The following is a 27384-nucleotide window of genomic DNA, read 5'->3' on the forward strand; positions in this document are numbered from 1 at the left end:
GTCTGCTTTACTAAAACAAGACCCTGCAGCATGGGTGTGAGAAATGGATTTGTAAAGAATTTTTAAAAGTTTACACAGTCTTGTACATCTGCATGCAAACACTGAGACAAGTTGTGCTGACTTGGGAAGACCATAGGATAGAGATAACATTGTTGAGAAAGAGAGAGATTAAACTAAAAACAAGTTTCAACAAGTTTCAAAATATGGCCTTGCAAAAAGACCACGTTTTAGAGAATTAGAACTGTTTTAGAGAATTAGAACTGTGAAAGAGCTAGCAAGGCCACGTGGAATAAAAATACAGGTGATTAGTATTAGAAGTAATAGCAACATTGTGTGGCAAAAGCCGATAGGCTGAAAAACATTTATAAAGTATTGTAACCAAGAAACAGGTTAGCTTTTAATAGAATAGCATTAAATTTTACATCTCTTATGTCTCACCCTTCATCAAGACTGATAATAAATCTTCGAAAACGCCTCTCACTTCCCCGTCTCCGTAAAAACTAAGAAAACCAACAATGGGGGGAGGGAGAGGAGGTGGGGAGGGTCACCTCTACCTTCCTCTGCCGAGTAGACGACGGTGATGGGGCTGAAGGAGCCTTCCCCCTTGTTGTTGTAGACGCCCACTTTGACCTCGTAGGGCGAGAAGGGCGGCAGGCTCTCGTTGCGGAACACGTAGCGCGCGGCGTCCGGCGAGGCCACCACCGTCTGCATCCAGCTGACCGTGCCCAGGGGCCGGAAGGCCACCACGTAGCCAAAGCCACCCCCGTTCTGCAGCTCCTCGGGCACCGTCTGTGGGCAGGGACAAACGGCGCCGTCAGCGCACGCGGACCTCCCCGGCTGCGCCCCATGGAGTCCTCTTGGTCCTCTTCGCTCCTTGGGTGGGCTTGGTGACCTCAGAGGTCTTTGCCAAACTAGTCAATTCTGGGATTCTGGCATTCTGGGATTCTGGCATTCTGGGGTTTTGTGGCGGTGTGATTGTGGGATTGTGGGGTTGTGTGATTCTAGGATTCTGGAATGGTATGATTGTGTGATTCTGGGATTGTATGATTCTGTGATCCTGGGATTGTATGATTCTGTGATCCTGGGATTGTATGATTGTGTGATTCTGGGATTCTGGGATTGTATGATTGTGTGATTGTGTGATTGTGTGATTCTAGGATTCTGGAACTGTATGATTCTGTGATCCTGGGGTTGTATGATTGTATGATTCTGGGATTCTGGGATTGTGTGATTCTGGGATTCTGGCATTGTGTGATTCTAGGATTCTGCAATTGTATGTTTGTGTGATTCTGGAGTTGTATGATTCTGTGATTGTGTGATTATGTGATTGTGGGATTCTGGGATTGTATAATTGTGTGACTCTGGGATTCTGTGATTCTGGGATTGTATGTGTCATTGCATGATTCTGGGATTGTATGATTTGTGATTCTGGGATTCTGGGATTTGGCAATACTGTGATCTGGGATTCTGTGCACAGCACTGGAGATGGAGGTGCAGGAGGTCCTGCCTCACATCCAACCTTGAATTCATCCCATCCTACCTGCACCAGAGCCTCTGCTCCATGAAACAGGAAGCAGCACCTCCAGAAGACACTTCTCCTAAAGCTTATTTCCCTTCCCTCCCTGTCTAGATGGGGCCCCCTTTGCTGAGGCAATTTTAGGCTTTGTGAAGAGCCTGAGGTTTGCTGGGGTGGAGCAAGGACACAGTTCCTGCTTTCCCAACACACGTCAGCTGCTCTCACACCATTGGGACCACAGGTGAAGCCCCAAAGAACACACCCTGGACACATTGACACTTCCTGCTCTGAGGCTTGCAGCCCCCTAAAAAAGCTGTACTAAACCCAAAGGTTCCAGTATTAAAATAATCCATAATTATGGGGCACCCTCCCTGAGATGTCCATGGAGCTTCAGCACGGGTTACTGGTGCTGACTGCATCCTACTCTGTCTTGGATGGCTCACATAAAGAAAAGGCCTCTGGACATTTAAAACAGTAAAACCACTCTTCTATCAAAACAAAAATGATATTTTGTGCAAATTGCATCTCGAACCAATGGCTGATGTTCTGGCCATGTGTGTTTCTGAAACATATTGCAGTATCTTTAGGAGACACAGCGTAACTAATTAGTCCAACAGAGGAGGAAATTTAGCACATTGAGCTGTGTGGTGAGGACAAAAACCCATTTATAGGTTTTTAATGACCTCAGAAATATCTCTGGCGATTCATTCTGCCAGCTTGGTCAGAAATAGTGCTAAATGGAAGCGTTAGCATGTCTAGTGGAGTTCATTATTAGGAGAAATATGCCAGCTGCATCGCATCACAACACAAAAATATGAGCAGACAAATGACTAAAGTTCTAACCCTGTCTGCCTTAAGGAATATTAAACATTTCTCATCTCTGCATCTCCTCTCGCTGGCTGCCATCAGCAGCAATGAAAGCCAGCATGCCTTGTGCTGTTTGCTGCCTCGTATCCCAGACAGGAGGAGGGAGGAAGCTGGGAGCCAGCACAGCAATTCCCCACCAGGTCAGGATGTTCCAAGCCTGTTTTATCCCTTGGGTGGCTCCTGGCCATCCACATTTTGCCATGTGGATATGTTGGGAGTCAGGGGGAGCTGAGCTGGTGGCAAATCCTGCTCCCCATGGTCCCTGCTTCCCACTTCCCTGGGGCTGGGGTGGGTCCATCCTTTGGCTCCATCTGACCAGCTGGGCTGTTTTTATCACATAATCTGGGCTTTTTCACTGCCAAACCCTTTGAAATCCATGGAAGGCTCACTGGGGGCTGGAATGAGACTCACCTCCCAGGTAATGACCAGCTCAGACTTGCTGCCTCCACCTCCACTGACATTAGCTGGGGTCACCTCAGGGACTGCAAAAAGATAAATACAGAAGATGGATGTGACAGCTTTGAGACCTAAAACCCACATGGAGATGGAACAGAGCTGGACAGTGCTGGGGCCAGCAACTGTTAAAATGACTAATTTTCCATGGCAAACAGCACATTAAAATATGTCAATAATAGTATATTAAAAGTACATCAATTATCTTGCGTATTCAGTCTCTAATTGTTCAGTTTAAACATTTGTTCTCCATTCAAAAAGGCCTTTTATTTATTTTTCTGTTTCATACTCGGTTCTTCTGTGGAACAGAGGAGCCACCTCCCAGAGCTTCCCCACAGCTGAGGGATCTCTTGGCATCTATTCCACAAAGATTTCCCCCTCGGCCCCACTTACGAGCCTCCTCAGTTCTCCTCTTCTCGGAAGGGCTGCTGGGCTCCCCGATGCCGATCAGGTTGGCGGCCACCACCCTGAACTCGTACTCCACCCACGGGTTCAGCCCCACCACGGTGGCCGTGAACGTCCTGCCGTCGATGATCTCTGGAACTGGCATGCAAGGAGACCCGCGGGGTGTTAAAATATTAAAATACTGCTGGGAGAGAGGCACGGGGAAATCTCATTTCCTTAAAGGTGAGGGCTTAACCTAAGCACCGAGAAGGACTGATGAATTTTCTCATCTTTCTAACATTTTGCCAGCTGCAAAGAAGTGAAAGAGGCAGCATGAAACGCCTCTGCTTTTATTTAGCCCAGAAAATCCTGCCATTAAAGAGTTTCTCCAGAATTGTCGCAGTTTGGAAACAAAGCGCAGGACAATGGGTTTGGAGGGTCTTTATTTTTCTCTTTTTCAAACACACTGTTGTCTCTGTTTCATGGTTACTGGAACAAAATTAACCTCTGATGGAATGAGCAATTACATCATGGCATTTTTCCCTCTATCAGGAAAATAATTCTCCTTAAAGACAAGCTGGATGACACGGCCTGTCCCTGAGGGATGTCTTTATAGACCACAATTACTGTTGTATATCTCCAGCAAGGCAACAAGAGATAGGAATTCATTCTGTTTTCCCTTAAACATTCATGAGAAAAATGGGTGAGTAATGGCACTGACTGCACCCTAAATCTTTGGGTTGCCAAACCTGAAACTTGTTAATAAGAGCAGTGCTCTGCAGCCAGGGAAATTGCTTTCCACATCAGGGGCCAGAGCTGGCCAAAGCAGCCCTGGGTGGGTGCTGAGGTGTTACATCTAGGTAAAAATCTTCTAAAAGAAAGGCCTTGTAAAATCAGGCCTTATTACTTTGGCTGAGCTAATAGCCTGATGAGTTCCTGTGAGAAACCTGTCAGCTTTCATAAGAATAGACTCCTCTAACAGTGAAAATCTGCTTGTTCCCTTATGAAAAAAAATTATAAAAATGAAGATCAGTTTACATGACAATCTATTCTTATAAAATAAAAGAAACAATAGAAATAGAGAGAAACAATAGAGATAGAAACAAAAAAATAGGAAAATATAGAAATAGAAAGAAACAATCTATTCCTATGAAATTTACCCCTATAAAAATTAAAAGTGAGAATCTGTGAAACAAAACCACAAAAAAAAAAAAAAAAAAAACTATCTAAAAGGAGAAAACTTTGATAAACATGTACTGTTGCAGATTATCATCCCACAACGTACCCTACCCATTACCAAGCAATAAACTGAATTTCGAGAGACTATTAGCCAGCCAGATTCCAACACAACACCTCCATTCCTATGGATAGGAACAAAAGGAATAACAATTCACCTGTCCTACGCCGAGAAGCAGCGTGCCGTCCCCTGTGCAGTGACCCCCAGGGTGGCTTTGTCCCCTGGAGCCCCCTTACCTGTGCTCACAGCCTGCCAGCCCACCGAGAAGGGCGTGCGAGCCTGCACCACGTACATGGTGATGGGGCTGTGGTTGTCTGCCCCCGGCCTCCAGGACAGCTGGGCCGTGCTCTCCGTCACCTCCTCGATGGTCACGGCCTCGGGGGGACCCGGGGGACCTGCGGGGTTGCAGGAGAATCCGAGTGACTGCAGGAGGTTCAAGGTCCTGGGCACGGAGGGGACAGAGCAGCCGGGGCAGCTGCAGCTCTGCTGGCCTGGAGGGGATGGGAGGCACTGGGGGGATGCACTGGGGGCACAGAGCAGGATGTTGTGGGTCTCAGATTCAGTCAAAGAGAAAATGGAAAGTTTCTAAACAGGCAGAAACTGTTGAGAAGAATGTTCTTTATCTCTTGTTGTTCACACTGTTTATAGTTAGGTTTTGCTACTGTGCGTCATTCACTGCACACCAATAGTTTGAGGTGTTTTCACTTCAGGACCATTAGAGTTGGCCTGAATGAAGCTCTGTATAAAACATCAATTTTGAAATAAATCAGAGTTCTATTTACAGCCTTCTGAACAGAGCCATTTCATTCCCATCCTGCCTCAACAGAGTCAGGGTGTTTGGAACCCTGCAGCTCTGCTGGCCTGGCCGGGATGGGAGGCACTGGGGGATGCACTGGGGGGACAGAGCAGGATGTTGGGGTGTTTGGAACCCTGCAGCTCTGCAGGGAGCACCCCTGGTGTTTTTAGGGAGTGACAGGATCAATACTTTTATCACCATCAAGAGTCATTTCCCTGTGAGAATTTAATATTCCTCCTGTTTATGAGAACCAAGGGTAGCAGGGACAGAGCAGCACCCAAGTTTGCCTTCCCCATAGTTAACAAGCAGGAAAATATAAATCATATTTCTCATAAGGACACAGACTCAGGGTAATTCATTACAGCTCAGTTAAAGTCAAACTTACACATCACCTGTGCGTGGCAATGAAGAGATCTCAATATATCAGTGAAGCCACTAAATCATGTTTATTCTAAAAAAGAATAACGTTGCTTGGCAGAAATGCTGCCAATAGCTGGATGCTGCTCCTGCTGCACAAAGGAGCTCAGGGGGTTCATTCAGGACATGAACAGGTTCCAGGGCTGTGTGGGCTGGGTCTGTTCTGGGAGCATCTGCACCCCAGCGTGCACTCAGAGCTTTTTTCTCAGATTAATTACAAGATGCTGGGCTGTCTCTGAGCCCAGGGACTGAAGGAGGCAGAGAAAAAAAAAATAAATTCTACAACATCACCAACAACAGTAGCAAAATTCAAATACCTCTTACAATCAGGTCTGCAGCAGCTGAGAGCTTGTCCACACTTGTTTGCACCATGCAGACGTATTTCCCTGCATGCTTCAGCTGGATGCTCCTGATCATCAAATCACCAGCTGAATCCTGCTGATAGAGTAGGGAAAAGTGGTTACAATTACTTTTTAATGAGCCCTAAACATCATTATCACATGAAGGACACTGTGACTAATGGATTTACTTTATGCTGGCTGGTGAAAACATCAGCAATACAAGCCATGGCTTGTTGAAATGATGGGAGTTTGCCTGGAAGGTAAGAGAGGGAGCATTCCTAAAATTCTGGTTCCTCCAAGGACCGAGTTGGGGGCTGTTAAGCATTTCTCCATTAAAACAGCGTGAGAATGCAGGACAGGTTCTCTCTGATTGCTCCTTTTTCTCTCTGGATATCCCAGTTTTACCCTCTCTGCCATCCAGAGGCCCAGGTGGTGTCTCCATCTCTCCTGCAAGGCAAGCCCAGCCCAAATTTGGAGATATCAGCAGTAGTTTCAGGGTGTTTGTGCTAAAGATCACGAGAACAGCACTCTCTGAGGAAATCTTGCATCACACAGCAGCAATAATTTGTTTTCCAAACGCCAATTGCATGTCTGATTAACTGTTGAATAGAACTAATTAGGTTTCTGGATGCATTGGATGCTGAGAACCTCTCTCAATTTCTCTCCAGACACAAAGCATTCAATACATTGGAAATCTCAGAGAAACCTCGTGGTTGTGGCCTTTGGACGGAGGAATATTAATGAAGTTTGTAATTTTAGCTCTGTGGGCCAAACCAGGAGCAGTCACCCCAAAAAGCCATTGCTGCTGCTGTGAGCCCTGTGCATCAGAGTTCATTTTTTAATGATTTTTTTTTTTTTAAGGGATAAGAGCAAGGCTTGGAAATTGTATTTGCTTTTCCTTTCAGCATTAAATTTCACTCCTGACAAATGTCAACAAGAACTGTCACCATGCTCTCTAAAACCTCACTCAGAGCAACATGCAAAAACCCTTCCCAGTTTTCTACCTCTGCTGAAAATTTTGCATTTCTTTCCTCCTTCTTCTTGCTGCCTCCATCCAATTCCTTCTGTTGGCAGCCTTTTCGGCATGACCCACTTTGTCAGATTTAATACTTACCCCTCCAACCCTTTCAAAGTGATCCCCATCTTTCTCAAAGTCTATCAGGTGCCCGTTGAATGACCAGGTGAACACGATGTCCAGGGAGTGGTCGTGGGACACCTGGCAAGGCAGGACAATGCTCTCTCCAACTGTGACATCCATGCTGAAAGGGGACACCATGACCCGGGTTGGATCTACAAACAACAAAGAAAAGGGAAAAAAAAAAGAAAAAAGATTGTTCTTGCTCTCCTGAGGAGCAGAGACATTGTAGGGCTGAGAGAGATCCCAAACAGTGATCCTTTAAGGAGGTCCTTAAATCAACAAGTGAATTATTCCATGTTTGGGTTTATCCTTTCTCTAGTTGCTGGATTAAAACACTTAATAAACCCTCCAGAATCCCCTTCCAGTCACCATCCTGCTGAAGAAGGAGAAAAGAAAAGGCTGGAAAAGAGTGCAGCAGATCTGAAAGGCTCGATTAAAACTTTTTATCAGAGATTCTCTTATTTGAATCTTCTCACTTCAAAGAGTTGTTTCGCACATACATTGCTCACCATGGTTAAACTGTTCTGTTGTTCCTAAATTAAATGTAAAACCCCCAAAACTGGAATAAAAAGGATGTATTAGAACCAGGATTTTTTGATCTGGCCATACCTGGAAAGGCAAAGATCAGGCTGAGATTATTGTTATTATATTTACTGAGAACTGGCCACACTCTCTGATGGATGGATGTCATACTACAACATGAAATAACTAATGTATTCTAAAATCTAAAAGAAGAAAAAGAAGCAACTTTTATTTCTGACTTTGCAATAGATAGAATTCTAAAAGTGACAGTGGATTGGAGGATGGAATTGCCACCTCTCCAACCACTCTGGTCAAACCAACAGCCCATCAATTCTCTCTCCTTACAAAGAAGAATGCAAAACAATCACTTACATGAACATGTGTGAAAACTGCAGTAGAAACATGTAAACACCAGAAAGCATAGAAAACTTTAAAATAACTTTAAAATAACTTTAAAACTTTTTAAAGAACAGGGTGACAGATGCTTCACATCTCAAACCCTTTCCTTGGGCAAGGAGAGCCCCACAGAGAGCACAGATAAATGATGAGTGGTGCCAACAGAACCTGGCCCAGCACGGAACCCAAACCCTCTGTGAGGAGCATTCCTGGGAGCTGGAGCAGAAGGGGGTGCCCTAAACTATTTCTCCTTATCTGCATAAACCATTTCCTGCACGAGATTTTAAGATGTGTTTTTCTTGTAGATGAACTCTAACTCGAGCATCTGGGACTCATTTTTCCTTTTTTTTTTTTTTTTTTTTTTGAATACCAGGACATTTCCAAAGGGAAGCCCCAAATAGCAGAATCCCTGTCAAACACAGGCAGCAGCTCCACCCTCATCCAGAGCTCATCCCCTTCTCTGGAGCTGCACAGCTCCTTCCCCACTGCTTTAATTGTCTTATTTTTCACCTCAGTGTGAGCAGAGTGGTGGCACAGAGAGATGAGCCACGACACATTATGCAGACTCCAGCTCCTCTGTGCCTGTGAATTCCCTCTGCCTCTAAAGTTAACATTTCTCTTCCATTTCTGTTGACAAAAACGCAGCGATTTTTTCTACAGAGCCTCAGAGGAAATGAAAAGGAGAAAAAATATTGCTTAACAATGAGACCAAAAGTCTGAAAATCATACAGAGATAGATATTTTTGCTTATTCCAAAAAATCTATTCTGCACGGCCGTCCTGCTAAAATAATACCAGCATTATTCAGTTTCTGGTACATGACACCAAAATCTTAACAACTTCTTCCTGAGCCTGTTGCCTATTACTGCTTAATTCTCTGCTGAAATCATAAAGATAGAGCAGCACAGATATGGACGGGGCAGAACTGCTCACGGAAATCCAGGGGATGCAAAGCTGTTCCTGGATTTTCAGCCTTATCAAAATCTACAGGAGGTGGTGAGAAAGATTTTGTTGCTGTCTGTAGAGATTTCAGATCAGGTCCTCAGGGACTTGGCTGTATTATCTTCAAGCAATTTAATTCATCTGTATTTTGTGTTCAATTCTGACCAAGCAGAGGAACTCTTAGAATAACTGTTATGACAATTAATCAATTAATTAATACATTAAATATTTCTCAGGTGTTTATAAACATGAAAGGAATGAAGAATATAAGGACTATAAATATATAGAATAGAAGATATAATTGTACAGAATTTTAGAATATAGGTAAGATTCTAGAATGTAGAATTCTTGTATGTAATTTGTATTCCAGAATTCTATACAGTTACACTTATAGAATTTTATCTTTATAGAATTATATCTAACAGATTTATATTAAATATTCTTTATGGAATATTTATATTCTATAATATAGTTAGAATAATATAGGTTTACATAAGCACAGAGAGTGTTAAATATAATGGAATTCTAGGATTTATATAATCCTAGAATTGATAAACACAGTCTGTAGGTGTCACTGAAGGCTCGGGAACAGCAGAGCTCCTTCCCTGCCTGCCTTCCACACAAGATGCTCTCTGTGGGACAGAGGCAGCACTTCCCAATTTTCCCTGGTTTTTCCAGAGGCTCGGAGCAGCCCGAGAGCTCCTAGGGATGGTCCCAGCTGGAGCAAACCACAGCAGCAAATTCCAGTTTGATTAACCAGCTAATTACCTAATTCTTTCAGATTAGTATTACAGTGTTAAAGATCCAGATAGATTTCTCCTTATCTGCATAAATCCTTTCCTGTAGAAGATTTTAATTTGTGTTTTTCTTGTGGATGAACTCTAACCTAACTCAAGCATCTTTTTTTTTTTTTTTTTGAATACCAGCATGTGTACCAATTCCATTTTGGCTTTTATCAGCAGGAGTTAATAAATGCATCTCAGATCAATGTCCTCTATTTGCAATGACATTTTACATTATTGTATTGATTCCAAGGCAAATCATGTCTGGAGATAATAAAAATCAATCCTGGAGGAGGTGGTTTCTATGAGCAACCAAAGAATCAAAGTCCAATACATGAAAATACATAAATGTGCTCTCTTTTTTTCCTTTCTGTTTGTGAATGAAATATTTATCCAGGACCATAAAGTCAAAAGCCTCTGAGACCTGACTGGTGAAACTTTTGGGAGCTTTGAGTGCTCTGTCATCTGAGAGAGGAAAGAGGAAAAGAGTGCAGGAGAGAGGAAAATACAACTCTGAATTAAAGAGATTAAAACCCAGTGAATGACTGAACACATAGAGGAATTAGCAGAGCAAATTACAGCTGAATGGACTGAGTACTTCATGGGGCATGGCCAAAATTGAGATGAAAAAGAATTGGGGAAAAAGGTTAAGTATTTACAGTATTTGGTCTTTAAAATATCCCACCTGTGAGCTGTGATGAGTCACACGGATGCTTTCAGGAGCAGGCACTTGGCTTTTATGCCAATTGATCCCTTTTTTCCTCTGCAATCACCTATTACACACATCCTTAACAGAAGATTCTGCAGCATTTCCACCCTCTGGTGGGTATTATGGCAGTTCAGCCTAATAAAATATAATCCTATTAAAAGGAGACACTATCAGTTTTGAAAAGGGACTTTAGACCTGGGACTAAAGTCACTTAGCTCTGATTTCAGAAATATTTGTGATTAGTGATTAGAGCTTTCCATGCCATCAGGCAGTGATGTCTGCAGTGAGCCTTGGCCTGTATTCAGCAGGGATCAGGGGAGCATCTGACCTTTCCTGGCAGGGCACAGGCTCCATTCATGCCAAAATTGCTTTGCTGAAGGAGGATCCTTATCTTGCCACTTGTTTGGCTGAAATCTCCCCACAGCAGTGTGGGCACATGGGGCTGCTTTTAGCTGGGAGCCTGAGCCCCTTTGTCAGGAATTTTCTGTGAGGATGGACAAGAGGAGACTTTGGCTGGTGCTCCCTGTGATCTGCCCCTTCCAAGAGCAGCAGTTTCCTCCTCAGCTCCACTGGAGAACTTCCCACAGAAGGAAAACTCTCCAAGGCTGATGGCAGGATTGAATGCTCCCAGTGCCCAGAAGGGAGCGGGCACTCAGTCAGGGGATAGCGTTCTGCACACCCCAATCTGCATTTTTGCGTGGCTGAATAATAAATGGAGGTTAATTTAAATCAAAGCACATTAAGAATGGAACTGCACAGGGGGATGCTGGAGAAAGGAGTGCCATTAGAGCAAATTCAAAGACAAAACATCTGAAAATACATGCACTCCAGTGAGAGTGCAGGGAGTGACGAGAGCACCCAATACTCCACTTTACCCTCCATTTTACCCAGTGCAATGCAATCTGATCAAATCAGGCTCTCTCCATACAATTGTCACCAAGCAAATCACACGTAATGGGCTCTGGAGATGACAATCAAATCCCTCACTCAGGGAAATTTGTTCTTGCTCTTTGCAGCAGGATGCAACAGAGCCTGATTACGGCAGGAACTTCAAACATCCTTCTCCTGCTCTGCAGACTAAAATAAAACCCACTTCACTCCAGAGCTGCCTCAAGTGAGATCTCTGACAAACGATCCAGGTGCTGGTGACAATCTTTGTGGGTAACCTGGGGAATTCAGGGTGTCACCTTTTGTGGGCTATCGATTGCGACGAGCTGATATCCGTCTTTTCAAGTATGGAATAATCTACTGTCATTGCAGAAATGATGGCAGAGAAGGTTAATCAGATACAGCAGAAATCAAGTCTAATCTGAGATCAATTGCAAGTCGCTCAGGGATCAGTCACTGCTCTCCTTGAACCAGGGGAATTGTGCAGATGTAATTCCACAGTGCCCATGGACACGGAGCCCAACAACGTTGTGCCCCCTGGAGCAGCTCACCCTCTGGAGCTGGCTGGTTTATGGTGTTTTTACAGGTTTTTAATGGTGATAAAAACTTCAGGAGGCAGCAGAGCAGCTGAAATACATCCAGGCACTCAAACTGCAAAATCACAGAGTGACTGCCACAGTCTTTGCGTTTTTAAGGCACAAGTGTGTTTTTTAGGCCTTTCCCACGTGAATTCTCTGCCTCTTACCCACCCTCCTCATCAGCACCAAGATATTTGGAATTAGCTGTCGTGCCAGAATAAATCCCAAATTAAGAGTCATTAGGAGCAGATGCCTCTTGAGATGTCAAACTTAGGGAGCAGCCAGAAAATCCCTGGCTGGACTTTCCAGCTTCCCAGTGAATGATCCACAGCTTAACCATCCTTAATGTCATGCAGATCAAGGCTTGGCTGTGTCATCCCTGCCTTGGGAAAAGCCAGGTTTGGTGCCCAGGACATTGATCAAGCCCAAGACATTCATCTTCCCATGTGCCATTGTGGAATGGGAACTGGAGGGGAGCACCTAAAAACAGGACAAGTTTTATTATTTTCCTACTGTTTTTTTTTCTATTCCCTTTTCACTCGTGACAAATACGCATTATCAAAGAGTTAAAGTCAAAGGAAGCACAAGAGCTGCAAACCTCAGGATGCTCCAAGGAGCTGAGCCAGGCACAGAAAGCAAAAGCAGGGGGTGATTTTAGCTCTGTGCCCACAGGGAGTGTGTCCCAGCTGCCCACGGGGAGCACAGCAGGGACCCAGCCCCTCAAACACCAGTCTGAACATTGAGACTTTGAGTCTCAGCCAGATGGCAACAATTAAGCTCAACAGCTCCACCAAAAAGAGAATTAGATAAGCAAAAGAGGAGGAAGAGCACCAAATGAAGAGGAAGGTTGCTCCAGCGTGGGCACAGACTTGGAGTAATTGGGAACAAAATGAGTTTTCCTCCTCACTTTCTGTCTGACCTTGAGCAAGTCATTAAAAGTCTCTGCTGCCTTATTTGCCCAGCCTATAAAATGGATCAGGCCTTCATTAGAAACTGTTTTGTCTCCCTGTACCACAGTGCACAGCAGATATTTTTATTTAAGATGAACTTCTACTTGCTCACAGCGGCGTGAGCAAGCCTGACGCCCAAACACCCATTACTGAACAAACCCCATGACAGGGAGAGCAGAACCAACCAAACAAACACTGAGCAACCAAATTCCCTGGGCCAAAAAGGTCTCATTTGTTTCCTGGCGAAGATGAGATTGGCTCAGGGTGCCCTGTGCTCCCTCCTAAGGAAGTGACTCATTCTAATTAGTGGCACACAGAGAAGACAAACCTGACTTTCTGAGGGCTGTGCTCCTGCTTTGCTGCCTGGTGCTGATGTCAGGGGCAGGAGCACAGGTGAAATGAAAATAACAGCCCCCAAGACCATTCCTCATTAGAACTTGCTCCGAATCCTCAGCGTCTCCTCTGCTGACTAAACCTTCCCCGCAGAGCATCATTAAAAAGCGTCCCTGACATTTTATTCCATGGCATTTTGCCTCAAATTAGCCACAAATTTTTTCTTATATAAATAATTCCAAGGCCAGGATGGAGATCCAGCCTGCAAAGACACACACACAGGGAAGTGGAGGAGCAGCAGCTCCACCTCTCCTTTCAGCCTGGCTTCAGTCACTGCCTGGAGTTTTCTCCCAAACATTTCCACTCGTGGCTCTCTCCTGCAGGGAATGATTTCATTGTCAACTGCTCAGTTTAGCTCCCAGCACTAATGGATTTTCACAGAGGCTTTTTACTGTGCCCCTAGGATGGGAACTGAAATTTTCACTGCTGAAATGCTGCTGATTTCCTAAATAAACTCTGTATTCATATATAGTCACAATGAACCAGGAAGAAAACAATGCTAAACCCTACAAATTGGATTGGTTCTTCATGGCCCACTTAAAAACTTCAAAATGAAAGCAAAATTCATACTCAAGGTGTGTGTGTGACTGACAGAGACAACCAACCCAAGCCATGGCAAGCCAGTTCAGTGACAAAATTCCACGTATTTCAGAGTTCACCTGCTTCTGAGTCAGGAACATTGGTATTTTGGGATAAAGGCAAGAGACTCCTGTCTGCACGTGATCTCTGATGGGATTGCTCAAATCTTGCCTAAAAAAAAAAGCAAATTCAGGTGGCAGGAGTCCCTAATGTTGAAGCACCTCCTCCCTCTCTTTCAGGAGATGCCCCCTGATCTGCCAGTCCTTTTCTAGGTGTCCCCTGGCTTTAATTACCTGATAATAATTCTGATGGTTATTATCAGCTAATAATAACCATCTGGGTAACCTGTTGGCAATCCAGGCTCAGGGAGAAAACTCCCATCACCTCAAATCTTCGGGTGTTTGGCTCTGCTAAGCTGCTTCCAAAAGTGCTCCTGAGAAAATGCACAACAGGACTGGGATTTCCCCAAACACTGTCCCAGATTCTTGCCTGCAACCCTCTCACACTTCCTCCACCTAGCACAGAAAATGTGCTCTCTAAACACTTCCTCTGTCCCTTTGATGTTAAAAACATCACCCTCAGGCTAGTCTGCTCTGAGCCACTGATTTCAAGGGTATAAATTTCCTTTTCTTTATCCTCCCACGCTGCTTCCTTCATCCTTGTCAGAATCTGAGGTATTGATGATCCCAAGATTGTAGAAAGTCTCTGTCTGTCAGCCCCCTGCCAAAGCAGAAGCCATAATTGGTCTGTGCTGGTTTCCAGGTTGTTTATTCTGTTTATCTCTCACATGTTCTGCTGCCCTGCCCAGCTCTGTCCTGCAGGGCAGCGTGTGGGGCTCTGCCCTCAGTGGGATGTGACAAACATTAAATACCAGAAACTCCCTGGGCTGCATTTACAATAAGGTGCCAATATCTGTCACCTACGTTGGACAGTGTGTCCCCAGCCTGAACCAACAGAAAAATGCCAACACCACAGTGAGACATGGAGGGCATGAAGAAGGAGAAAAAGGACAAGGCACACCCAATTTCCTCCATCTTGTCCCCTTTGGACCCCTAATCTAGAATCCTAAAATTTTACTTTTGCACCCGTGCCACACTTAATTATTACTGATATCAAACACTCAGAGCTGGTAATTGATCCTGTAAGATTGAAAACTCTTTTCCATGGCCAGAGATCACAGCCAGTGTCTCTGGGGGCTCTGTCCAGGGGGTTCCTGACCCCTGCCAGGGTCCCAGACCTGCCAGGGCAGCCAGAGGGAAGCCCTGGATTCCCACAATCCCCACCTGAAGCAGAGCTCTCCAGCCATGTTCAGATCATCATCTCCCCCATCCCAGTCACCCTGAACTCCTTTGCCTTTGAGCATCCCCCTGATTCACCCAGGGTTTGTTTTCCCATGGAAATCCTGCCTGGAAGCTCATACGTGAATCACAGAATCCCTGAATCACAGAATCACTGAATCACTAAATCACAGAGTTACAGAATTATGAGGTTGGAAGAGACCTCTGAGATCATCAAGTCCAACCCATGCCCTCACACCTCAATAGACCATAGCACCAAGTGCCATGTCCAGTCTTCTTTTAAATCCAGAGATGGTGATTCCACCACCTCCCTGGGAAGACAATTCCAGTAATTTATTATTCTTTGGGTGAAAATATTTTTCCCAAAGCATGCTTTGGAAGAAGGACAAGCTCTCTGTGCCTTCCTCAGGGATAAAAGCCAAATTCATCCCTCAGTGCACGGTGCAGGCTCAGAAGCCAGGAGGGGACATGGGACTGCATCCCCTGTAAGCCTAAACTCAGCTTAAAATGTTCAGTGCAACTGTCATGTTCCATTTTCTGCCAACCAGAGGAGCTCCAAGGAACCAAAACTCAAGGAGACAGACCTTGCACTGCCTGAAATTCCTGGTGACTCCCCTGCAGAGGCACACAGAGCTGCAGGAACTCGGATTTGTCCCTGATCTCTCAAGTACCAGGGCTGGCCATAATCCTGAGTGGGAAGGGATCACCTTCCACTGTCCCACTTTGCTCCCAGCCCTGTCCAACCTGGCCTTGGTCTTGATTTTGTCCAGCCAAATCAAAAATTTTATATTTCTTATAAAATAGCACAGTTTTCAATCCCAGCCTTTGCCTCAGTGTGAACGCTGAAGTGCTGCAATGCAGTTTAAATTGATTAAATACTGTAAATTCTGGCAAAAAAAGAGACAATTGTAAAATGTAAATTCTGGCAAAATCAATCCACTTCCAGGAATGGAGCATCCACAGCTTCTCTGGGCACCCTGTGCCAGGGCCTCGCTGCAAAATAATTTGTTAATTATGATTTATGTCCAATGACACACACAAACTCAGTCAAACACACTGCATTTACTCAAATTTAAATGTGATCTATGGCTTTGTTTTAGCCACACTGGGCTTTCATTTGTTTTCAGAAACTGACAAATATTTTAACCTTTCTGAAATGCAGCATGTTAAAATAAATAGAAGCAAGTTGATGAAAACTGTTAATTAACCTGCTTTTTTCTCATTAAGAGTCTGTGTTTAACCCATAGGTCGTCTCCTCTCCCAGCTGATGTATGATCTGATCTTCAGTGATGAGCCAAACAACCCAGTCTTTTATTGATGATGGAGAACTCCTGAACTGCCTGCTTCTTTGGGAGAGGTCAGAAAATTTCCTAAAACAAAAGTGCTGAGCTTATAAAGGCATTATTCTTATTTTTTTTTTTTCCTGTGGTGGGAGAGGTTGCAATAATGCTGACCCTGCAATATATTGTGGGTTTAAGATAACCATACAGAACAAAAATACTGTTTTTTTTTTTTCTCTACAGTTTATTCAGACAAAATGGTTGAACTTTTCTAAAAATACAATTTTTTCCCACTTTGTGTGCTGAATCAGGTGTACCCATAAGCACCAGCACTTGCTGTAGTGTTGATTCCATTACTTACCTGAGCAATTATCAGTTCTAAGAGCCTTGATGTGCCTGAAGGTTGGCTGGGGCTTGGAGGGACAGTGAGGGGGAAGGAGAAGGTGGTGAGAGGCATTTCCCAAATCCAGAGGGAACATTTCAAACAGCTGCACCCCTCCCATCCCAAGCACACAGTACCTGGAGAAGCTGCTCCGTGGGAATTTGAATTTCTGCTTTGAAAAATATCACTCCAATAAGGCTGGAGATTAGTCCACAACTGGCACCAGAGCAAGGCAGGAGATCTATGCTTTTTAATATCAAGCTCTTCACCAAGACGACTTCTATCATGTTAATGGCTAAATCACACTGATTGTGAAAGAGCCAAAATGAGGCAATTAGTAAGGGCTGTGACAGCCCCAGCAAACGACACACGAGGTTTGCAGTGGGAGCCAGATGGATATCTTCAATATATTTCTTATTGTCTGCTTGTGGTAATATGTTCAATTAAACTAAATCAGTACTACAGAAGAACCTCTGAATTGCCTGAAAAAAAAAAAATTAATTGTCTGCTGCAAATTTAATGAAGCTTAACACTTGTGTTATGTTTACAAGTTTTATTTGTTATGAGCAGTAAGTGCTTACAAGAGAAACTCTGAACTGACTTCATTCAGGCAGCCCTAAGAGCAACCCACTGGTGTTTGATTTTATTAGTGGATTTGATTTCATTTACATCTCTCTGCCTCTCACTGGTTCTGTCCTTAGCAGCTGACTGGGTTTTTTCTTTCCCCAGTACAAAGCTGAGAGCTCTGGCTGTGCTGTTCATTCACAGATCGAGTCCTGCTCCACTGTTTGGCCACAAAGCTGTGACAGGACACGTCCCCAGAGGGGCCAGGGCTGCTCACTCTGACCCTCAGCATCATCCTCATCCTCATCCTCAGGGTGTCACCGACCCTTCCCTGCTCACGGATCACAGCAGCTCTGGAGCCACAGAGCCATGGAACACCCTGAGCTGAAGGGACCCACGGGCTGGGACACCCCAAATCCCTCCCTGGGCATCCCTGGGAGGGATTTCCAAACTCTCCTGGAGCTCTGGCAGCCTTTGTGCCCATTCCCTGGGGAGCCTGGGCAGTGCCAGCACCCTCTGGGGGAAGAACCTTTCCCTAAAATCCAAGCTGAACCTCCCTGGCCCAGCTCCAGCCGTTCCCTGGGTCCTGTCCCTGTCACAGAGCAGGGATCAGCTGAGTTTGACAAGCTCACATGCAGAAAATCAGAAGCCAGTCTTGCCTCTGAGCAGCTCAGGGAGGGGAGGCTTTGGGGAAAGCTCAACAGCACAGGAAGCATCTGCTTCTCATTTTGCCACTTCTGTCACCTCAGAATAATCACAACCTTTTTGCTCCAGTTAACTGTCAGAAAAACAGGGATGCTGATAGGATTCACAACAATTTCATCTTCCTTGGGGTGCTCTGGGGCTGACATGATTGTTCTGATGACCTCAGGTCCTCACCTGAGCAGGGCTGGGAGGAAAACCAGACTTTCCCAGTCCTAGGTATAACAGCTTGGAGGGGATGAACCTGCCAGGGCTGAAAATCAACCCGAGCCCCTCCCAGCTGCACAGGGGGATGTGGGTCAGTATTGTAAATGTAGGCAAACCTAATGGGAAAAATGCTGATGTCTGACTCAATTCACAAGGCTGAATGATTTCTTTATTATAACTATGCTAAAATACATTAATATACTATATAAAAGGAGGATACTAAAACTACATACTACTTTCTCTGACTCTAACACAACCCTCTCTGAGCCCAGCCCCAGGTGGGTTGGATTGGCCAACAGCTCAAACAATCCTCACCAGTCTCAAGCTACATCAGGGAAGGTTTAGGTTGGATATTAGGAAATTTTTTTTCACTGAAAGAATAATAAAATACTGGAATTGCCTTCCCAGGGAGGTGGTGGAATCACCATCTCTGGATATGTTTAAAGAAAGACTGGACCTGGCACTTGGTGCTATGGTCTAGATGAGGTGTCAGGGCACAGGGTGGACTTGATGATCTCAGAGGTCTCTTCCAACCTCATTATTCTGTGATTCTGTGAATTCAATCAAGTACTCACCCCAGGTAAACAATTCTCCAAATTCTACATAGGAAAAACAAGGAGCAGAAATAGAAATTGTTTTCTCTTTCATTTCTCTCTGTGCACCTCTATGAAAAATCCTGAGAGGGAGAGAAATGTGCTTGCCACAGGTCAGCACCACACAGCAACCTCGTCTGCCTGGCAGAATGGACAGGGAAGCTGCCCCAAAGTCTAAAAGCCTTGATTAAAACTTGTGTTCCAAGTGCCACGTGGAGAAGAGCTCTTGCAGGCTGCCAGGACCCCGAGGGAGCTGCTGGATTCCATCTTCAGCCTCTGCTTTGGGATTTCCCAGCCAGGGAGAAGGAGTTAAGAAGAGAAGGAGATGCAGGGAAGTGCAGCTGAAGCCCTGCCAGGGCTGAGGCAGGGAGGGGCAGGCACAGCTCCCATCTATAACCGAGCCTTTCCCAGTGCTCTGGGTCATCATTTCACTTAAACCCAGCAAAAGAGCCTTAATTGTGTCCTAGAAATAATTGGTGTCAGTGGAAATAGTCCAATTAGAGAGGAATATTTCCCTTTGCAATTTCACGGGCAAAGATTACGGCTTTGCTTGTCAATTGTGGAAATCAAGCCTTCGCTGCTGGTTGTGACTCAGGAGTCAAGAAAGGTTTTCCCTAACTTAGAAATAAGTTTTGTTTCTTACACATGAGCATGCATAACATGTTCTCATGAATAAATCAGAGCCTGCATAACTCCATGGCACTCTCTGAGCTTTTTTTGCCTGCGAGTTCCTGATTTAGAGATTCTAGAGTACAAGTTCATACTCTAAATTGACTTTTCTTCCATGAAATTTAAAAAAAAAGAAACACATTACACCTGATAAGGAATAGTCATTCATGGCTGAACTACATATAAAAATTGTGTTCAGCAAATGCTAAAACAAAATTTAAGAATAAGGAAATTTCTTCTGATGGTTTCAGAGTTGAGTCTTTATCTTGGTTTTGACACCAGCTGAACACAAACCTCATGTGCTACCCAGGAAAATTATAAACAGCCCAGAAAATATGGACAACCCTCCAGTGCTGCTCCTGGATTATTCCTTCAAACTCTGCCTTTCTTTTTTAAATTATATTTTGTGCTTTCAACAGCAGGTATCGCTTAACCAGGTCCCTTTTTTAAGGCCTGAGGCGTAACCAACATGAATTTAGGATTGTGTGGAATGGTAAGGAGATAAAAAATAAAGAATTTGCATGCCCTTAAACACTGCAGGAAGAAGGCAGAGTTGAGAGACAGAGGGACCACTCGTGTTGCAAAATGACCCAGAATAAAGCACTAAACCCAGAATATGGGTGGGTGGGATGGAAAATGCCTGCAGCACCTTTCTGGGACATCTTTTCCACAGGAGCAAAGCAGCAGCAAAAGGGGGAGATCAGGGAGGTCTGGGAATGTGGACAGTGCTGAAACAGGTCAATAGATTTCAGTAGCTGCTGTAATTGTCCCTTGGTTCATGTTAAAAAAAAAAAAACAAAAAAAACCCTCAGCATCTTAATGTGTGGTTTATTCTTCCTCTTGGGAAAAAGTTAAAGCCCTGCTCCAAGGAATTGATATCCCACTTACTCCAAAGTCACTGCAAACAGAACTGAGAACAGCTGGTAGAATTCACATTTACTGAATTCACTGATGAAAAACCCCAAAACCTAAACCGAACCCCACGGACACGAGGCAAGCACAACACAAATTCCAAACAATGAAATTTCAATTCTGATTGAGTGATGTTGAAACAGAGACAACCACGGGTGGCAAGAGGGGACCATCACACCCCACTGCCACTTTCTGCAGATGGCAAATGCTGTGTCCCAAAGGACTGGAGCAAACACAGCAAGAATTCCAGATTTAAAGGCAGCAACATCTGAAGTCTCTGAAAAGTTACTCGCTAATGGGCCAGAATTTACAGTATTTAATCAATTTTAACTGCAATGCAGCACTTCTACTTTCACACAGAGGAATAGGCTGGGAATGAAAAATGTGGTTTTTTTATAAGAAATAATTTGAATCACTGTGCTGGACAAAATCAAGACTATCAGTCTATTCAAGCATGAGGGAAAAATAACCTCCTGACATTATCTTTGTGTTCTTTTCCTGCTAAAATGATACAGATTCGAGCCAGCAAAAGTTCTCCTGCTTTTACTGCCTTGAGCCCTCCCGTGACAGCCCAAATGAGAGGAGCTCACAGCAGCAGGAAAATGTTAAAGGTGCATCATAATTAAAGAGGCAAATAAAGCCATTGGAAGCTGCCCTTGTCAGGGATGCACCAACGTGACCAGAATTGCTGCACTCCCCAAGGGGAGCAGCCAGGCACCAACTCTACCAAGCATTCAGAGATCAATTTCAATTGAAATGTATTTAAATCTATGTCTTTAGACCTAGAGATGGATTTCCAGCTGAGCCCAAAGCAGATGTTTGGGAAGGGGTGCCAACACTTGTGGGAACTCAAAACATCCCTCAGACATTTTTGGATGTTCCAGGCCCAGGTCAGAAGCATTTGAGACCCTGGCAGGCAGCTGCAAACAGCTGTGATTTTGGGTTTGAGCCATGGAACGATTTACCAACCTTGCAGGGAGAACAAGAAGTCACAAAAGTTTAGATATTAGAGTAGAAGTAGTCACAAAGTAGAGGGAAGAATTTTTGAGTGCTGTACAGGGGGTTTTGGTTTTGTACATGGGGGTCAGAGGTTTTAAGATGGATTTGGGATTTGGGCCTGCCCTGTCCTCCCTCTTTCTCCTTCCTCACCTCCATGTTCTTGGTGATGTTGGCACTCCCAGATTGGTTTAGAGTAGAAAATCACCATTTAATATAGGTAATAGGCATTGGGAAAAACTGTAACCATGTAACACGTAATGTACCATATAAAAGATAGAAAAATCACCATTTAATATAGGTAATAGGCATTGGGGGGAAACTGTAACCATGTAACACGTAATGTACCATATAAAAGATAGAAAAATCACCATTTAATATAGGTAATAGGCATTGGGGAAAAACTGTAACCATGTCACACGTAATGTCCCATATCAAAGACAGCAGCAGCCCTGGGTGGGAGAGAAGAAGCAGTCGGGGTCAGAGAGGATGTCAGGGTGTGTGTGTGCCTCTGCCTGAGCTGTGAGCAAACCACAGCAGCCCAAGGAGAAAATCTTTGAGATAACTTGCAATAAACTGCCTTGAGACCAACAACAGAGACTGCTGAGCCTTTCTGTGGAAGCTTGGGCTGGAGGAGAGACTTTTCCATCACACGGAGCCACCCCAAACCAGGGTGGTCTTGGACACCACCCCGCCTGCTGCAGCTGGGCTCTCAGCACAGGAGCCTCTCCTGCTGCTTCCCAACCCGCAGCTTTTCTTGCAATGCCTGCAATGGGCTCCCTGCTCCTGTACCAGCCTGTTGATCTCTCTGCATTAAATACAAATAAACTCATATTGTACTGTGCCTGTTTGCTCTGTTTGTCATTTAATTCCCTGCTACTCAGACAGCCTCTAATCTTTCTGTGCGTTGCAAGAATTGAACATTTCGCCTCAAGTGCAGGAAGAATTGAGGGAACAAGATGGAAAATTAATATTTCTATAATACATGGAAACACACTCCGTGTTTTACAGAGCTCTGAACACTGCCTTAGAAGAAGCTGCTTCTCCAGCCTTACAAACTCAATCCTGCTTTTTAATTTAAAGGTCAAGCTGTACAAGCAAGTTTCTAAGATTTCAGGTTTTGGAGGCCAAGAGGTTCTCATTTAACATCAGCCAACAGAACAAACCCAAAGCACAACTGCACTGGTTCAGAAAACCACTGGGGTTCACCCAGCCTGACAACAGAATGTTAATACCCAGCCCTATGGGCACCTGTCAGGATTTGATATTTTTTAAACTGTCTACTCATGCATAAAATGAATATTTATTCATCTTTCTCTGGTTGTTTGCCAGGGAGTTATTTTAAGCTCCTTGCTTCTGGTGTAACATGTTCCCCTCCTCCTCCCATCCTTGCCTGCACTGTCTCTGACACTGTAGGCATCTCTCCCTGAGAAAGGAAATTAAAAAAAAAAAAAAATAAGGATAGCCTGCAATATTAATGGAAGAACACAGGAAGGTTAGAAAAAATGTCTTGACCTTCACAGTTTTTTACTCAGTGACATAAGAAGAGTTAGAAAAGAATGCAAGCATATCTTAAAGTCAAAAACCACATCAGCTGTTAAATTAGTCTTTTTGTACACCACAAAATTGAGTTAAAATAAGGAATTCACATATATTTCTGTCCAAACTCCCATGTGTTTTACTTAGGGCAGAGAGACTCAAGCATTTCACTCTATAATACAATATTTTACACAGTTCATTTGGAGTTCAGAATAGTTTCTGCTCTTTTATACTTTTTATGGGCCAGACTTCGAAATTGCATTTCTCAGTTTGCTGTTAATATCCACATCTCGGGCTAAAGAGTTTATTCTCTGCTTCATGCACATGTGTCGCTGCCATTAATGCAAATGGAATGGAGTCAAAACAGAGCACTGAGGGGGAAAAAGCCCTCACTAATCCTTTATAGCCTCAGTGGGAAGAAGAGTGATTTGTGGAGCACAGGAACGCAGAGATCAGGTACAATAATGCCAAGGTTTTCCTGTGAGTTGCAGGATATTCCTTGTGCCCTGGGAGGGAGGAAGGATAAGCCAGGAGCTACAAAACCAAGACTCTGGAATAACAGAGCCCAGTCACTCCTGCTTCCAACAATTGGCTTTTTTATGGTGGGAGAAGCTGTCCCTGAACTGCAGCTCCTGATTCTCCCCCTGGGGAGAAAAGCAGGAAAACCATGGAAAACCAGGACAGCCCCAGATGAGGCCAAGCTGGAGCTGGACAGCTGGAACCCCACCCTGCTGCCATCCCTGGGGCTGGAATCCCACCCTGCTGCCATCCCTGGGAAGGGATTGGGGCTGGAACCCCACCCTGCTGCCATCCCTGGGGCTGGAATCCCACCCTGCTGCCATCCCTGGGGCTGGAATCCCACCCTGCTGCCATCCCTGGGAAGGGATTGGGGCTGGATTTTCCATTTTTCTCCCCAGTTTTGCCCTGGGACAGACAGAGGCCGATCACAGGCTGCCCAGGGAATGCCCCTGGATCCCTGTTCAAGGACAGGCTGGACGGGGTTTGGAACACCCTGGGATGGTGGAAGATCTCCCTGCCCATAGCAGGGGGTGGGATAGGATGGGCTTTAAGGTCCCTTCCATAATTTTGGTAATGGATAAAATCTTTAATCCCTGAACAGCCCTTTCCTGGTTGTTTGCTGCAGATGCCTTTTAGGACAACCCAGATTAGGAAAAAAGAGATTAATCTCCTAGAAAGACCTAGCTCTGGTCTTATCTTGTCTCTGTTCTTGTTTTCAGGGATCGACATTGGCAAATGCCACACAAAGGACTCAAAACAACCCCAGACTTGAAGAATTGTTGGGGTCCACATGCTTCCCTACAAGGATCAGAAAATCCCAGACTGGTTAGGGTTAAAAGGGACATCTGGATATGTTCCAATGATAAAAAACACGGATTAAAACCCACATTGAAACATTTAAAGCATTTCTTGTATGCCACAGACACAATTGATAAGGAGAGCCTCTGAGTATGACCCATCAATGCAAATGTGTGGGAGAATTAAAACTGACAGCATTAGAGATTTTTGATTGATCTATTACTTTGTAATCAATGTTTCTTGATTTGCTAGCCAATATAGATTTTTCCCCAAATAAGAAAGAGATAGAGAGTGAGTGTAAGGGTAATAATCTGTGTTTGTGGCCTATAATAATTAATCAGACACTGGACTACTCATCAGCAGGGCAAAAATTAATCCAACACATTTGTCAGTTCATCTCATTGTTTATCAAATTATTCCTTTAAATAACTTTGTCAGGTTATTCCTTTAAATATATTGGTCCAACTACAGCTTTTACTTTTGAAAACAACATTTGACAGAACGTGAAAAGACACTTGGAATCCCTGAAATGCTGAAATTCGGCCCTGGGGGAGGAATAATGAAAAGAAATGGGAGCTTGTGCCCCAGCCAGCCACAACAAGAATGGTTTTAGTCACCTTTCACCACCAGGCTGCCCGTGCTGCTCGCTGTCCCAAAGTGGTTGGTGGCCACGCAGGTGTAACTTCCCGCGTCCGACTTGGTGACGTTGACGATCCGCAGGCTCCCGTCATCCAGAACGGTGATTCTGCAAAGACAGCAGGCACAGGAGCTTTACCTCCCTTTCTTTGAAGCCTCCATCAAACCCTGCTGGGCGTGCACCAGTTGTGGATGGTGCAGCAGCAGCCAGCCCTGCCCCACATGGGAGCCGAGGCAACGCGCTGTCGGAATCTGAGCTATTGATGAAGAAGCCATAATTGGTTCTGGTATAATTGTGCTGGTTTCCAGGTTGTTTATTCTGTTTATCTCTCACATGTTCTGCTGCCCTGCCCAGCTCTGTCCTGCAGGGCAGCGTGTGGGGCTCTGCCCTCAGTGGGATGTGACAAACATTAAATACCAGAAACTCCCTGGGCTGGATTTACAAGAACGTGCCAATATCTGTCACCTACGTTGGACAGTGTGTCCCCAGCCTGAACCAACAGAAAAATGCCAACACCACAGTGAGACATGGAGGGCATGAAGAAGGAGAAAAAGGACAAGGCACACCCAATTTCCTCCATCCTGTCCCCTTTGGACCCCTCATCTAGAATCGTAAAATTTTACTTTTGCACCCGTGCCACACTTAATTATTCCTTATATCAAACACTCAGAGCTGGTAATTCATCCTGTAGGATTGGAAACTCTTTTCCATGGACAGAGATCACAGCCAGTGTCTCTGGGGGCTCCTGACCCTATTGCACAAGAGCACTTCAGGTCCCCCATGTTCTCTCAGTGAGCTTTTCCTCCTGTTATGGTTGTTATTTTTTCTGCTCTAAGTCGGTGAACATAGAAAACCTGATTTTGCCCAGTAAATCCCATTGGAACATGAATGACTTCTGCCCTGTGGAGGCACCACCCTAAGGAGACTCCAGAAAAGCCTTTCTCCCACCCTAAAATCACCTCTTTTCACAACATTTTTCCTCCTCAGAATCACATCCTGCAGCACAATCTGCCTTCTCACCTTCATCCACTTGCAGAGCTGCACGGAAAATCTTGTATTAATTCCTGCCTTGCCCTGCTCAGTTATTTCCCAGTTTCGCTAAAAAGAAGAAGCCTTCCTGCATCCTTAATGCCAGCAGAGCTCTGCACAGGTGGACTGAGAAATCAGGAGGAAAGAACCTCAGCAGCAGCAGCACTGCAGGAGGGCTCAGGAGGCACTTCCCTCCTGAGGCTTTAGGGAATCACCTGGAGCCTTGGCACAGCTGAACAAAGGCCCAGCTTGAGCCAGGGCACAAACTCAACCACCCTGGAGCTCCCTGGCTCCTGCCAGCTGCAGCCACGGGGTTGGTCCCCAGTGGGACCAGCTGGAGACCAACCAGTTGGTTGGGCGAGGTGTCCAGTGACGCTCAGGAGGGCTCAGCTGGCCCAGGGAGCTGCTGAGGGTCACCTTTGCCATTCCACAGGCTCTTGGTGGGCACACACGAGCTACAGAGCCCCCATTCACAGACCTGCTTCCACACATGGCACAGTTTGAGTGGCTGTGCCAAGCGAGGAGGAGGAGGATGCTCTGAGAACAGTCACCCGTCTCTGTCCTGGCTCACCTCTGCCTGACCTGTCCCTGCAGCAGCCCAAAAGCCAGAGGCCAGCTGGCAGAGAGCATCTGCCAGGGGACAGGGGTGATATTTCACCCATCAGCAGCAGTGATATTAATAGGAGCTTCTCAGCTGCCTCATGGTCTCCAAATTGCTGCAGTCAGTAACGCTCACTGCTGTCATTTATTTCTGAGGGACTCCAGTGCCACGGATTTGCTTCTGTGGCAGTGGCTGCAGCTCAGTAATTGGAAGGGAGCAGTGGAGAGAGTGGAGAGAGGCTTCTCTCATCTCCAGCACTCCGTGGGCACAGATCAGTGCTCGTGCTGCATCAAACCAGGGCTGGAGTGGCCACCTTGGCCTCCAGCAGGAGCTGGGCAGCACCAGCAGCTCCCCAGGAATTATTTGCTGCTCTTATCAATTCCAGATCTTCAGGAACAACGGGGCCTTTCTGAAAGCTGAAGGTGCCCTTGGCAAGCATTAAAATTCCAATCAGTGTAAACTGAGACAAGCTCAGCGTTGTGCTCCAGCTCAAGGACCACGGCGCTCCAGCACTGCCCCACCAGGCTCTGCCCTCCTTCCCTCCCTCCCTCCACTTCTGCCACCCCAGGAAATGCAGAAAAAGTGGGGTTTTAGATTATTTCTGTACAGTTGAGGTTTTATTTTTAGTTATTTAGGCTTTATTTTCAGCCATATGGCTGAAAGCTATTTACTGGCTAATCTCTTCCATGGATCATTTTAATTGTGTCTGTTGATGAGGCTGGATTTAATTTCAAATTCTAATGCCTTTTCTGTCTCTGTCTTTCTCCTGCT

The 27384-nt window shown here is 45.0% G+C and overlaps 1 protein-coding gene across 7 annotated transcripts in view; it reads right to left on the reverse strand.

The window, feature by feature from the left end:
* Positions 1 to 27384, reverse strand: part of LOC110469855 (contactin-4) — a 276477-nt gene that overhangs the window by 6620 nt on the left and 242473 nt on the right. For 6 of the 7 annotated variants that reach the window (XM_021529011.3, XM_021529010.3, XM_085590263.1 and 3 more), the window contains 7 exons: positions 24964 to 25091; positions 7126 to 7301; positions 5988 to 6108; positions 4694 to 4852; positions 3230 to 3379; positions 2795 to 2865; positions 555 to 789 (listed from right to left, as the gene is read on the reverse strand). In XM_021529011.3, the coding sequence (XP_021384686.3) occupies positions 555 to 789; positions 2795 to 2865; positions 3230 to 3379; positions 4694 to 4852; positions 5988 to 6108; positions 7126 to 7301; positions 24964 to 25091 (1040 nt within the window). The remainder of the gene's footprint in view (positions 1 to 554; positions 790 to 2794; positions 2866 to 3229; positions 3380 to 4693; positions 4853 to 5987; positions 6109 to 7125; positions 7302 to 24963; positions 25092 to 27384) is intronic. The other variant, XM_021529016.3, reaches the window with a different exon arrangement.

Source organism: Lonchura striata, chromosome 12 (genome assembly GCF_050655825.1).
Source record: "Lonchura striata isolate lonStrDom1 chromosome 12, ASM5065582v1, whole genome shotgun sequence".
NCBI lineage: Eukaryota > Metazoa > Chordata > Aves > Passeriformes > Estrildidae > Lonchura > Lonchura striata.